Here is a 15,221-nt window from a genome sequence, read left to right on the forward strand (position 1 = left end):
AGAGTGCAGCATGCCAAGGACGCAAATGCAGTGAGTTAAAAAAAAAAAAACCAGGAAGGAGAGTCCCTGGGTTTTGTTAAAAGAGCAAGTTCCATGTGAAACAAACGTGTTCTAAGTAAACATGCCGGACACTAGAGTCTTTTTTAGTTGTCCACTGCAGTCTAGACATGTGCTGTGAACAAACTGGGTGCCTGAGGTTTGCTGAAACTATACCAGGTGGAGTTGAAATCACAGAAACGTTCTGGTTCCGAAGTATAATTCTATTTTAAGGTGTCACGTATTCAGGAATCAAGACGAAACATGTACTGCTTTGTTATTTGAACACAACTAGGTGTGATCTCTCAAGTCTAGTAAAAACTTAAAAACATATAAATTGTATTTTATTGCAAATCTGAGAACACTAAGCACAAGATAAGGAAACAGTTATAAAATTATACACGTTTCCTGAGTACACACATATACAAAACATTTGTATGTGAAATTAGGAGCAACTAAATAAAAACTCACTCTTACAGAGGCACTTATTTCTTGAATCTCATGTTTTAAGCAATCAGCTAACATGTGGGTAACTCTATCATTTAACAACCTGGCTAAGTAACACCCTCCTCCACCCGTCTTTAAGCCTGGTCAACAGAAACAGAAGGTGGAAGAGACCCAGTGATCTGACACGTTTAACTCATCCTGGAATCCAAGCGTGCTTGAGAAAATTTTCACTGTCAAATTAAAACAGAGGATAATGCCGTATTTTTCCTAAAAGGCTTTTTACAATCATTAAATACTACCTATCATGTAGAAGATTCTAAGACCGATACCATTTTGATTAAAATAAAACTATGAAGTCAATTTAGCATTTGAGATCTGGTATCACCACAGTCTTACGACAGCTGTCTTCTCAGCTATGAAATTGGTGGTTATTGGGTCAGTTTTCTTTAATACACTGCTCCTCCCCATCAAAACTTTATAGCTTCAACCAGAAAATTTTTAATTAAAAACAATACAAAGTTTTCCTTCATGGACGGGCCTTGGCATACTTTTCTAACCAGGTCATTAACAAGCTGGACAAGTTTTCAGGGGACACGGATGAATAATATTGAGTGAAGATGTGTCATTCCTGAAGACCAACCACGAAAAGCTAACAAGCCTAAATTCATTTTAACATAGAAAGTGCAGCTGTAGTCCTGAAGTCCATCTGTTCTACCATCTTGAGCAAATGGCTGATAAACAGGAAAAGAAAAACCATTTATCTGATGCTTCCCTGAACTATCTCAAATCGGGGAAAATATTACCAACAAACTTTTCACCAAAACCAACCACTCAAATAATTTGGGATTTTATTTCACCCCCCAAGCTCATAACCACATCTATTAACTATATCTGTATTTTGACCAAATTGCATTTTGATAATTTATGTGAATGACTTTATGGAAGATTGTAAAGTATGAATTTTTGTAGTAAAACTTGCTTCCAAAGGACAAAGTTTATAGTCAAGCAATACAAAAAGGTCAAGTTGTTATTATTCAAGGTATTTTACATCAATATAGTTCCCAAGGAAAAATTACTCCAATTACCTTAAAATATTTGCAAATAAAGCAGTTTCTTGAAAGCCAAGGGAGACACTACTTTCTGCGGGGGGACACTGGGTAACTCTTAGAATCATGATACCAAAAGAAAATTTTGCAGAGCATCCCTTTAAGAGTCAGCTAGCCAAAATAGTTTCTGCAAGTAACTGCTTTTATGAATATAAATTCCACACTAAAAATATCAATTGACATAATTCTTAGATTCTACAAGACAGAATGGACTGTTTTATTAAGGTTCAAGCTATACATCAATATATAAAAACCAAATCCATTGCCGTCGAGTTGATTCTGACTCATAGCGACCCAATAAGACAGAGTAGAACTGCCCCACAGGTTTCCAGTGAGCGCCTGGTGGATCTGAACTGCTGACCTTTTGGTTAGCAGCCGAACCGTTAACCACTATGCCACCAGGCTTTCTGCACATCAATATATAGCCACGCTATTATCCCAAGTGCCTTGAAAAAAAAATTAAGAGCCAAAATTGTACTGCAAAACAACTATAAACCTTCCTAAAGACTTTTGTATGTGAAGATATTCACAAAATATTTTAAATGCGTATGGTACAAGAGGAAAGAAAACAGGTATTTTCACTTTTGGCATGAGGAGCAAACGTTTATGTAAAATGAGTAATTGAGCAAAAAACTTAAGCTCATGAATATTTAAACAGCAAATCAAAACAAGGTGCCATACATTACAATAAAAAAGAACGAATGCAACGTATCTTGAAATCACACGTTGAAAAATAGGTAAAAAATACTACAGTTTTTCAATCCAAGAAAAACATTTTGAACATTCAGGTAATTGGCAACAAATATTCTTGTTTTAATGATTGAGAATCAATGTATCAATGTCCATTTCTCACTGAGTATATGATAGTAAAAAAGGAAAAAAAACCCCACCTCCTTCCATTCCCATAGACAAAAGAGCACTTGGGGGGGGGTGCCAGTGGTCTGTGTGAAAATACCTACCTAAACTTAGATCAATATAAAAACTAAAATATATATATACCCACACACACAAGTGACAGGTGAGACAAATCTAAGGGCTATCACCTACATGGAGCCCTGGTGGCACTGTCTTTAAGAGCTCAGCAGCTAACCACAAGGTCGGCATTTCAAACCCACCAGCCGCTCCTTGGCAACGCTATGGGGCAATTCTACTCTGCCCTGCAAGGTTGGTAGAGTTGGAATTAACTTGACAGCAACGGGTTTTTTTTTTTTTTTGGTATCACCTATATAAAAGAGAAAAATATTAGGAATCTTTACAAAATTAGTAAGTAATGATCAGCAGACAAATTAGCAACACTGGAATTGCATGGAATCCTAGCTGGGAAGCAATGTGTATCTTAGACCAAAGACGTCTACTGTGATGTTTACAGGAAATACTATTCATAAATCCTAATGTACATCTGGACACTGCTTCAGCCTCAGGTGCGTTAGGCTTAAAAGTTACAGAAAACGCTAGGTTTCAACCACATTTTCTTCTGACTTAGAATCTTCAGGGCTGAGGATTGGGAAAGTGTAGCTTGAGAAAGCAACATGGGTAGATTAAAACGTGCAAATGCGAACCTCCACCCCGTGGGTAGATTAAAATGTGAACCTCTACCTGCTAGAGGAAGAAAATACCATCTCCTGAAAATCAGCATGGCTACTCAAACCCGGCTCGTGCAGCAACGAGATTTAAAGCACCAGGCACTGTCGGGGTGCTTCAGGACAACCCCGTGTGTCAGGGCAGAGCTGTGCTTCACAGGCTTTCCGTGGCTGACTTTGCAGACGTGGATTACCAGGCCTCTCTTCTGAAGTCTCTGGGTAGACCTTTCGGTTAACATGTTAACTGTCTGCACCGCCAGGAACTCTCCAGTGACAGGTTTTAGGAATCTTGAAGTTTAAAGGATCTTTGGAAACACTTTCAGGTTACTTAAGGAATGGAATTCAACTGACCTTAAAAACTTTGAGAGACTAGTTGTAGAACTCTTTAGGTACATCTTACCAGAATGCTGAATGACACCTCTAAAAAATTACAAGAAGGGAAAACAAAACACTTAATATCATTTGACTCATTAGCCAAGAGTTCTGAAGGTTGAATGGAACAATTATTTTTCAAAAGTGGGTGCTTTTGATGTGCTTTCAAAATAAAATATATTGGAACACGACACAGACGACAACGTGGAACAATAATTTGCAATAAAGCACCAGCTCTGAAATTTATCTTCGTGTAGGACTTATTCTTACAGCATCTTTCAAGAAATTAGGCCCATAACTTAGAAATCCTGTATCTGATAAACTACATACACTGAACTGTACTACAAAAATCACCTAATCTTAGGTGTCTTTAAAGTAAGTATGATTTACGCAGCTGTGCAAGGTGATAATGTGGACATTTTATAGGAAAATAGTTCCTGTTCGGGTATACTGCAGTTAAACTAAGCTAGCTACAGCACTGAGAGGCGATGCTGACGCCCATCAAATTTACAATCAACTAAAGCCTCTAGACCCTGATGTGATAAATGCATGTTCTACCTATGCTATATGTATATATATATGTATATATACAGAACCCAGAAGGCAGGCCTTTATATTTATCCTCAGCAAATCTTATGTCATAATTTCAATTTGATTACTTTCCAGGTCTGAGTTGCTCTCACATCTACCTTTCCCTTTCATGTATGGGATATGATTAAATGTTCTTCACAAGCTATTGAATTTTGTCTTCTGATTAAGAATACAGAGCTCTGGTGGCACAGTGGTTACAGCGATCAGCCGCTAACCGAAAGGTCGGTGGTTCAAAATTTCCAGAGCGCCTGACAAGAGAAAGAAGTGGCGGTCTGCTTCTGTGAAGATTTGCAGCCTTGGAAATTCTATGGGGTCGCTATAAGTGGAAATCAACTCAATGGCAGTGGGTTTGGTTTATGTACATATACATACATACCTATTTTTTCCTAGGGTTTTTTTTTTTCTTTTCAATTTAAAGAGTAACTCATTGACTCTGCATATATGCAAACTCTAAAACTCTAAAGAAAAAAGGTAGCAAACTCTAAAACTCTTTGAAGAAAAAAGGTAGGATCCTTAAAACTGAAGTAACTTACCTTATATACTTACCTTCTCAACATCAAGTTGACACGCTGGTCTTGTGTGATAAGGAATTACACACTACAATGTGGGGACGTGGAAACCAAATGAGGAGAAATCATAGGGCTTTAGAGGCTAACAGGAAAGTTTGGAAACACTTTCCCAAACGTAAAAATGGGTTTTAGTGCCATACCAGTATCAGTTTTTATAAGCTCAGGATCATTCGCAGGAATTAAAAAAAAAAAAAAAAAAAAAAAAATCAGGCACAGGGGCAGATTATTTTAATAGTTATATTTCAAACAGATACAACAAATGAAAAAAAACCTTTCTACTTCATTGGCAGGTAAACCTGGGTGCTAAGAACGTTATGTACATATGAGCTGTCAAGCGACCCTCAGATCCTTCCTTTTGTTATGTGGTCCATCTTCAAAGTGGCAATATAGGGGAAAACTCCATCGCCACTGCACGAGAATCCTCAGGGTACACTTATCACCTTAAGCGAAGATCTCATCGCGAAGGAGCTTTCAGCCATAAGAAAGAAGACACAGTAAACAAAGAAAAAAAGCCTGCTTTCCCACCCAGAAAGAGGTCTCACCTTCGGTTCTAGCTTTCTTTACACCAATGGACTCCGAATCTTCCAAGGACCTCTTTCGATTTGTTCCCATACTAACATGATTCGGAAATACATTCTGATGAACCCCATTTAAGATGCCATTGTTATAGAAACAGTTCAGATGACAATTCTGGAGGTTCAAGAGAAACTGGGTACACTCTTGAAAACCCTGGGTTTGCGCAATGTCTGCCGCTGTCAGGCCACTGGCATTTCTCAGGCTGCATGACACAAAAAAACTGAGTTACACCCCGTTAGTGTCTGCGCTGGGACTTTGCTCCTGCTGAACTGACTAACTATCTGAAGGCGATATGAATGATTACATAAATTTACAGCAAATTTTCATTAAAGTAGTAGTTAATCATCCTAGTTCTGTAACTAACTTTTCTCATACACATTCGATTTCTAAGCAAGATTTGGGAGACAGTAATTCAAAAATCAATACACTAAACTGTTTTAAAAAGTATCTTCCTATTTAACTTCTCAAGACCATGTTTTACGTTAGTCTGAAGAACCTAAATTTATGCTAACTTCAGACTTGGCCTGAAACGGAACTCTCTATTATCTGTACTTAATTTTAATAATTCATTCTTTAATTGAATAAAATTATAACAAACAAACATATACTGAAATTGTCCATGGCATTCATTAACAACCGGCTTCCTAAAAACAAATAAACGGCTTACCAGGAAGCTTAAGTTTGTGCAAAGCAGACTTCATGCTAACGTGTGACACTGTAAGTGGAAGCTCAGATGGATGCCCTGACATTAATTTATCATCGGATTTAAAAAGCAGGAGTTTTTGCACTTCATTTTTTGTCCCTGCTTTGAAAAACTTGTAGAAGTATTAAATTTTGGCATTCTAGAGCACCTGAGTGGATATTTCCTTTGAAAACCCTTCCATTACTACCCAAGGAACTTACTCCCCAGGTTAAGATTTCTATCACTACAAAGAATCAAGATCATCTCACTTGGTTAATAACACTAGCAGTAAAGCTATTATATGTTCTACCATAGCTGACAGTCAGATTAAAGCAGACAGTGGTGGCAGAATACAAAAAGAGATTTGAATAAGAGGAATATAAAAGAATCACTTGAATTCGTGAACCTCAATTAGAATACTGAATAAAAATTTAGGGAACAAAGGCTACTCCGTGTTGAAGCTTCTCTGGAAGACAAAAATACACACTGTTCTGTGAAGTAAACCTGTAAAAACACAAAACATTCTGTTAACTGCAGATTGACAACCTGAAGCCGCAGAAGTACTTAACAGCAAAGACAGCTCCCATATTTAACTAGCAAGCTATGCTATATGCAAAGATGTGACACCAAATCAGAGGCCTTATTTTCTATCGATGAAACAACCAGCCTAGATCACTCAATAGGCATTATTCCTAGGGTGCTACTGTTAAGGGAAATATAACTGTGCAAGCGGAAGCTACAGAATCAGGGACAGATAGGGGCTTCCCGTTTACGAAGAGACCAGTGAGCTGGGCAGTCATATTTCTAATCACCACGCTCACGAAGCTCCAACCTCAGAAACAAACAGAAACATTTTATTTTTTGGATAATCAGTCTCCACTGTTTTAAAGCACGAGACAAAGAAATGTGCTGTACATTCTGAAGAACGGTGAAGGCCCAAATCCAATTTGATCAGATTTAAAAAAGACGACTTGAGAGTCCCAGAAACCAACAAAATTTTCTTAAAAATATAAGGCAGTTGGGTCAGGATTATTATAAACTAAAACCGACATTTTCATTTGCCGTAAGACTTCATGGTTGTGAATTCTGATGAATACTACTACTACAGAATTTCATGTTATTTTTTATTTCCATACATGAATTAAATGAAACTGCCTAATTATATTAATTACACATGTACAAAATGATCATCCACTTAATTTTAACCACATGAATGGTAAGTGCACAGGTGGATTATTTTTAGCATGTGTACTTCGTTTTTAGAAGATCACAAAAGTAAAGATGGTCCAGAGCAAATCTGCTATAATTTAAAAAATGTGAACAGAAAAATAAGTTGCCGTATGAAGATAAAATAAAAACACTTTAACTGTTTAAAATTTTGGAAGATCAAGACTGAGAACATAAGCCCAGTTTACAAACTAATCATTCCCATAGGTAAACACGAATTTACTCTCCAAAGGAAATCAACAGAGAAATGAGAAGCTGCCCTTTGAAACGAGGACAAATAAAAACACTACTTTGATGAAGCTGACAGTAAAGACTACTCCTTAGTGGGCCAGAGAATAAAACAACAGCAAATGGTATTTAAAAGTGGCAGTTACAATCATACATGCCTGTTCACAGAGGAAAACTAAGATGCTTAAGGGCCAGGCCAAGATTCTGAAGCTGGGAAAAGAAGAACCACCAAAACACATTCGATTACTCTTTGTTCAGAAAAGAAACACCAGATTAAATAGCAGTTTTACTGCTCATCCAAGAAAATGCAATCTAAAGAAAAATAAGCAACAAGTTATTGCCAATAACTGGAGACAGCCCAGGATGCCATCAACATTTGAGTAAGACTGTTTTCTAACACCTAGATAATCATGCCCAGGTCTCCCTGTCTTATCTTCTCCCCCATCAAAAGTAGTAAAACGCTTGCCCGCCCCTTTCACTTAGACTGCTGTTCCTGTTAGGAGCTGTCGAGTGGGTTCCAACTCATGGTGACCCCATGTGTGCAGAGTAGAACTGTGCTCCATAGGGTTCTCAAGGCCTTTTAGAAGCAGATTGCCAGGCCTGTCTTCCGAGGTGCCTTTGGGTGGGTTCGAACCACCAATCTTTTGGTTAATAGTTGAGTGCTTAACCATGTGCAGCCAACCAAATTTCCAAGTGGCTTTAGATAATATCTTTAAAATGCACGTTAACTAAAAGAGAAGCTCAGAGAAGGGTTAAAGGTAAGCTCATGCAATGTCCTTCCGTGTTTCAACAAAGAGAAAGAACAATCACAGGTCAAGCTGAACTTTCACTGGTTTCTCACAAAACTTTGGGGCCAGGAAGTTCGGTTGATCCAAAAAGTGAAATAATAAACTCCAGAAAATGTATGGACAGATACCAGACTCTGGGGGAGACAGTGACTGTGGAAGAATTAATTAGGAGATTATAATTTAGCTCAGTGTTTGGATGGCACTATCCCTCTAATATTACCAGAAATAAGAATGTACAGATCCTTCCTCTGCTTCGACTTAGCTATAAAAGGTTTCAAATACACCATTTCTCACGCTACTAGGGACTGATTATATACAATATAGTTCAATTTTATTTCCGTTTACGTTCTTCTCAATCAAGAGGATCTGCTAATACCTCACTCCAGCAGTTGCTGGTTTTTGCAAACAAAACCAGAACCAACCAGCACCACCCGCCTCTTGCCCCCAAATGTCCTCCTTCCATCTCTGCTCCCTAGCTGCCTGCATTTCACTATGCCCACTCTCTATCAAATGTTAACTACTCCCTATTTCTCCTCTGTGTGCATGAAAAAAAACCGGCAAATGACTGCTCAATGGTGCACTACACCTTCCAAAAACTGACCTGAAATGAGTATTACCAAGACCAGCTGCCACAGTCAGTTCCACCTCATGGCAACCAAGTATACGTGAGCGCAGAAATGAACGACACTCCACGGGGCTTTAAAAGGCTAGTTTTTTGGAAGCAGGTCACGAGGCCTTTTTCTCCCAGACTCTTCTCTTCTGGCACCTCTGGGTAGACCCAAACCTCCAACTCTCAGTTAAGAGCCGAGTGTATTAACCACCTCACCACCCAGGCTCCAAAACGAACATTAGGGGTCATCTATTCTAAGGATTGGCAAACTTTTTTCTGTAAAGACCTAACAGTTAATATTTTAGGTTTTGCAGGCCATTCAGTATCTGTCACATTTACTCAACTCTGTTGCTGTGGCCTCAGAGCGGCCTTAGACAACACACAGAACAACGGAGCATGGCTATGTTTACACACACTCTCCTAGTTGTTAAACCTTTCTTTACAGAACTAAAATTTGAAAATTATGTTATTTGATGGGTCACGAGATATTATCCTGTTCTGATTTTATTTTCTGAATCATTTAAAAAATGTAAAAACCATTCTTAGCATGCAGGCCATACAACCAACCGTGAGCCAGGTGTGATGAGTAACATTTAACCCAACAGAAGACACCTGCCAACTCCTCCTCCGCTCCTAATAATAGATACCTGGCCACCGTCTCCTGGAAATTTTACCAATTTTATACACTATTCAATTCAAATGAAAAAATAAACTTCAAAAAAGTTGCCAAATCTGTCACAAAATGTTAAATATTACAGAAAAGCATCTAGTAGAAGAATGTAAAATAAAAGACCTTGAAAGTGCAAAGTTAACACTTGCAGTTAGTATAACCATTCCTTAAACCATCTGAGTATTTTCGAAGTGCCTGACCATTAAACGAGCCATTGAGGTCAACATGAATAAGGTGAAAACTATCTTCACAGGACTCAATTCCTCAAACCATTTTTTCAATGGCTGAATAAGCAGATGGGACTTTCCAATGTTTTATCAAGGCTGAAAAGGGTGTGAGCGTTGACGTGAAAGACTAGAATACAGAATTATTAGATGGTCTAGCTCTCAAAGGAGGCTTGGGGACTCAGTGGTTAAGTGCTCTGCTGCTAACCGAAAGGTTGGTGGTTCAAACTCATGGCAGCTCGTGGGAAAAAGGTGTGGCAGCCTGCTCCTGTAAAGATTTATAGCCTTGGAAACTATGGGGCAGCCCTACGCTGTCCTATAGGGTTGCTACGAGTTGGAATAGACTCGGCGGTAGCTGGTTTTTTGGTTTACAGTTCTCAAAAGCTTTTAATTTTTAACATAAGATGTTCAGGTTTTAAAATGTTTTTTATATCTGCTTTCCTTTGTGTTTCTTTTTTTTTTTTCTCCTTCTTTGTGTTAAGTAAGGATTCAATTTTGGTATCTGAATAGCTGAAACTATAATCCTGGTTAAAATACATCACCTTATTAATAAACCTTCAGACCATATTTACTGTTTTAAGTTAAGAAGACACTAAGTTATCTGTCTTTGTCTTCCTAAATTTATATGGGAACAGGGCATGAAGTCGGAGATTTAGATTCGATTGTGATTTCACATTCAAATTTTATACTTTATTCTGTTATAGTCCTTTTAAAAACAATCATCCGATCAACAGATGTTTACTGAGCGTATTATGTAACCACAGTATGCTAGCTGCTAGCCACTCCTATCTACTCAAGTGAGGTATCAGTACAGACAAGATGAACAAGGACTGCAGTTACTCATACACATTATTCCAAAGGAAATTAAAGTATCTGGAAGAAACTGTTGAAATACACTCTCAAGAACTACCTTCTGAATTAAAATTGGGGTAGCAATGAAACTGCATGTGTTATTTTAAATTCAAGCTTTAGTAAAGGCAGACAATTTGGAATTTTGTGTCTTCATATTGGTGCACCTGGCCAGACTCGTGTTATCTAAAATTTATCTGTGTCCATTTCTGAGAACAAGAGGGGCCCCATGCAGGACTCGCCGCAGGCCTCTGGTGCTCTACAAGTTCTATGTGAAAATCTTTGAAAAGGGGCAGAGATTTCTCTTAATATTAGTCATGTTGATATTTGCATTAGTGCTAGTTTGCTGAGTTTGAAAAACTGATTTTCTTTCAAAGGAAGTGGGATAGTAAGATTTCTAGGCTGGAAAGCTAAACTTGCTACAACTTGTTTTAAAATCTACGACCAGGGTGCTTCTGTTGATTCTAGTTCCCCTAACATTCACCAATACTACAAGTGACCTCTGGGCAGGGCCACCCACATCCCCTGCAGCTTCTACTGTTATTTCAGAATTGGAATATGAAAGCATGGAAAGACATGAAATCATCTTTACTATGAATTAACTGTCCTGTTAAGTAAGTGGCATATATGAACCAAACTGGTATTCTCAAGTTCACTGACGTTAAAACAAAAATGTGTATATAGTACACTGACCTACGTTGTACCTAAGAAAATCCAGAGTATTAAAATGCTATGCCTAAGACTGCCCCCAAAAGACCTTTAAACAAAACTCACCTACGCGGCCTGCTAAGCCTTCTTCTAGTTTCCACTTAGAGTGCCACAACAGCACAACGTCTTAGAGACCATTCTAGTAAGAACAATTTTTTTTTTTTAATTTTGAAAAAGCACAGATCAGGAAATACCTGAATTATGATTTTTAAGAATCTGAGTTGTGACGCCACCTTGGAGATGTTTTCTTTTTATTAATGCCATGTGACAATTAAAGATTACCACAATTTTTATATAAATATTTCTGTTAAAGTTCTGATCTCAACTTATCTACTGTTAGTTTACAAATAAAAAGGTAGATATCATAAATTAGGGTAAGCAAAGCATGCAAATCTAAAGAATCTATATCTGAACTCCTAGATTAGCATTAAAACCAATCACCGCAACAAATACCTCAACAGTGTGCCTTGTGTGCAGAAAGGAAGCGACACTGAACACTCAATGCCACAACTGAGAGGTTTTCGGAGAAGCACCTGCGGCAGTTGCAGCGGTTTCTATATGGAGTGCTCCCCCTTTCTAGGATTACTTGAAAAAATCAAGTCAATTCGAATTACGTAGCTGGAAAACATTGACATGTGTAGTTTTTATAGGTTCAGAATCTTCTATTGGATTTAAAACGGGCAATGGTTCATAAAACAGGAAACTTAAATAAGGGATCACATATTCGCAGGCAACATTTGGATAAAAATACACACACACACAAAAGGTGCAGAAGCACACTTCACCAGCGTGACCACTGTCACGTGACCTCCTGAACAGGAGCTACTGCTCCAGGACACTGCCTCGTAAATTACCCTCAGGTAATGTTTTAGCATGAAGCCAATTTAAATATGCCAATACTTCAACAAAAGTTTAACAGTATGGACTAAAAGCCATTAACTCACGATTCTGGTTACTTTAAAATTTGGTATGCTGTATCTCAAATACATTAGTAACTATTCCTAGATGGAAATAAGCAAATATATGGAATCATTAAAAAAAAGAAAAGATAAAAAAAACATTACTAAATGGCCATTTGTACAGACAAAACATTAGCAAACATCCAAAACCTCTTCAGTAAAAGAAATACAGTGTGTTTTTAACCCTTTGGTATCCAAATGCTTAAATAATTATAAAGACTTTCTTAAACACACTCTTCAGGTAACAAAAGGAAGAAACTCGTGTTTTTACAAAGTTTCAACCTGAATCAAGTTGGTGCCAAGTTTTCAATCAAGTTCAACTGGGGTGAGGGTAGCTTTGTATTGTAATTTAACCCAAATTATGTTTGCATACATTAAAATAGAAGAGCATCAAGGAAGAAGTTTGATGAGTCAACATCCTCCCATTATAATTCAGCAAAAGAAAAAATACATTTGGATTTAGAAACCATTGGTTATATTCAAAGCACTATTTGTAAAAGCACTGGTTAAGTTTGTTTAAAATGAATTAAATTTAATAATCAGTGATTAAAAATATATATATTATTCAGGCTGTTACTGAAAACCATTAAAATTCTGAACTAAACTTATCAGCAACTCCAGAATACTGTCAGCCCACCATCTGTTTCTGTCTGGCAGGTAGGACTCATAGATATTTCAGGAAATAATTCTTCCCCACTGCTTCGTAAAAGGACTAAGAGCCAGGAAACAGAAGGATCAGACAAGCTTGTTTTCGTGACAAGTAGATAAGAGAAGTAAGAGGAGGAGGACAGGAGAAGTAGAATCCAGAAGATTTAAAATCAGACACTACTTACACAATTAAAAACTAAAGTACCAATTCAGAGTAATCTACTCAACTTCATAATTAGACTCTTGCTCTGAACTGCCAATGAGTAAGTCAGGCAAAAACAAAAATTCATACTACTAGGTCTACGAACCAAATATTAAAACTAGCTTTAAATATACTAAAAGAGAATGGGGGGGGGGGGACTTGAGATGATATACAGTATTAGCTAGGAACTATTTTATCAACATATACTAATGGAGTAATATTAAAAATACTTTAAGGTTATTTTAAGCACAAGTTAAAGTTATTAATTTGCAAATGAAAACTAACCTTAAAATTATTTTTCAATTTTTTCTTAAAGACTACAAAGTTGGTATAGTTTACCCCAAATTCAGAAATGAATTAATGGATAGTAAAGTGTATCTGGCTTACATTTTTGCCAAGGGCAAAAGTTGCAAATAAGCCCCTAGCAGTAAGGCTTTCATCGTGTAATTTCCCCTACCAAAGTTATCGCTTCCAGACAGAGCTCTACTGGTAAGCCAATTAAGGTAGTTCAAAATGGCCACCTTTTATGAACCAAATTAAATCAATTACATTTTAATTAAGAATTTAAAAATTCAGCAACATATTTTGCAACATTGTAAAAAAACGATTAAAATCACGCTGTAGACTTGTTATTATAGCCAACTGTTCATGTGTTCTAAATTAGGGAATAAAAAATTTTTTGGAGTGAGTCACTGACCTTGCTTATTATAAGGCTACAGATGTTTTGTGATCTCATGATCAGTTAAGTTCATCTTGGGATCCATAATTAAGTTAAAACATACGCAGCCCCTTTGAAAATCTGGACCACAGAACTAACAGCTTCTGCAGAAATGCTCTCCTGTAGGAGAAGTGTGAGATTCTGGCACAACCCAATGAAGCAGCTGCATCTGGGTGACGCAGCGAGTTTTCTGCGTAATGTGGTCCTAAAAAGGGCTACCAAAGTTACCTGTGGTGCAAGTAATTCTGGTGTCATGCTAAATCCCTTTATTTCTACTCAGAGGTATTAAAGAAAGGCTACTTTGTATCTGGCTGATGCGCAAATATTCTCTACCTGATCTCTCAATAAACACAAAGAAGGGGCTAAAATTAACTGGTTCCAAAACACTAAAGCTAAAGGCGAGCCAAGACTCAGATTCTGCTGTTTACAATACAAGCAGCAAAAACACTTCAGTTCTCGGCAGATAACCACACTGAAACTTAACCTTACGCTGCTTCTGTTCTCTCGTCCCAAAGGCAACAACTTTTTCATGCTATCATCTGCCCTTTTCCCAATAAAAAAAGGGTATTCATTCAAATGGTGCCTACCATGAGAAACTGAATTACGATATAAGTAAAATTAAGGCTGATGACAATTTTCTGGAATGAAACTCCGTATTTACACACAGGGAGAAAAAAGTAAGAATGAGAACAGTCTGGAGAGCCTGAGATGGTTTAAAGTACACGAACGTTTAGCTTGGTCACAGAGCTGACACTTAACGCTGTGTATTTTCAGATGTAAACGATGCCAGATAGTTACGGACATTGTGTAAGTCAGAAACAAAACCTCAAGTGGGAAAGAAAACTTGGCACCAAAACTCAAGATTTAAAATAAGAAAAAGAAAGTCCATTAACATACTCACGTGTGGTGCTAGAAAATTTAATACGATGCACAGCAGCTGATATGCGTTACCTTATAGATGCAACCTACATTAACAAGTGAGTTATGTAACAAGCCATTCTAGCCACAAATGCTTAATGTAACTCGCCCTCATCATTATCTACTCTAGTGGCTAAGAAAACAGAACAATTTTAGGACTTTGGCTATTTTATGTAGCAGGTATATAAAAGGCAAAGTAGGGATTGAGAGTGAAATTATTAATTTAAAAATAACGACATAAAATAGTTTTTAATCTAGTCACAGGAAAAAGAAAAATTTGTATCATCTAAACATGACAGCATGTAGTATGAAGAATAAATCATCTGGCCAATTCTGAACTGGAAAAGAAAAAAATAAGTAACTTTAAGTAAGAAAATTCATTCTGTGCCTCTTGATCGTCTTTAAAGAAGTTATTATTTGCTAGGGCTACACTTTACCATTTGACAGCAGCATCATAGGAAACAAAGAAAACAGAGCTAAGTACCACAGTTTCTGGGGACCAAACCATTATAT

General features: G+C 37.3%; 1 protein-coding gene across 1 annotated transcript in view; it reads right to left on the minus strand.

The window, feature by feature from the left end:
• Positions 1-15,221, minus strand: part of ANKRD10 (ankyrin repeat domain 10) — a 39,774-nt gene that overhangs the window by 9,285 nt on the left and 15,268 nt on the right. The window contains exon 4 of the mRNA XM_049867218.1: positions 5,244-5,479. Within this exon, the coding sequence (XP_049723175.1) occupies positions 5,244-5,479 (236 nt within the window). The remainder of the gene's footprint in view (positions 1-5,243; positions 5,480-15,221) is intronic.

This window comes from Elephas maximus, chromosome 23, assembly GCF_024166365.1.
Source record: "Elephas maximus indicus isolate mEleMax1 chromosome 23, mEleMax1 primary haplotype, whole genome shotgun sequence".
Classification (NCBI taxonomy): Eukaryota; Metazoa; Chordata; class Mammalia; order Proboscidea; family Elephantidae; genus Elephas; species Elephas maximus.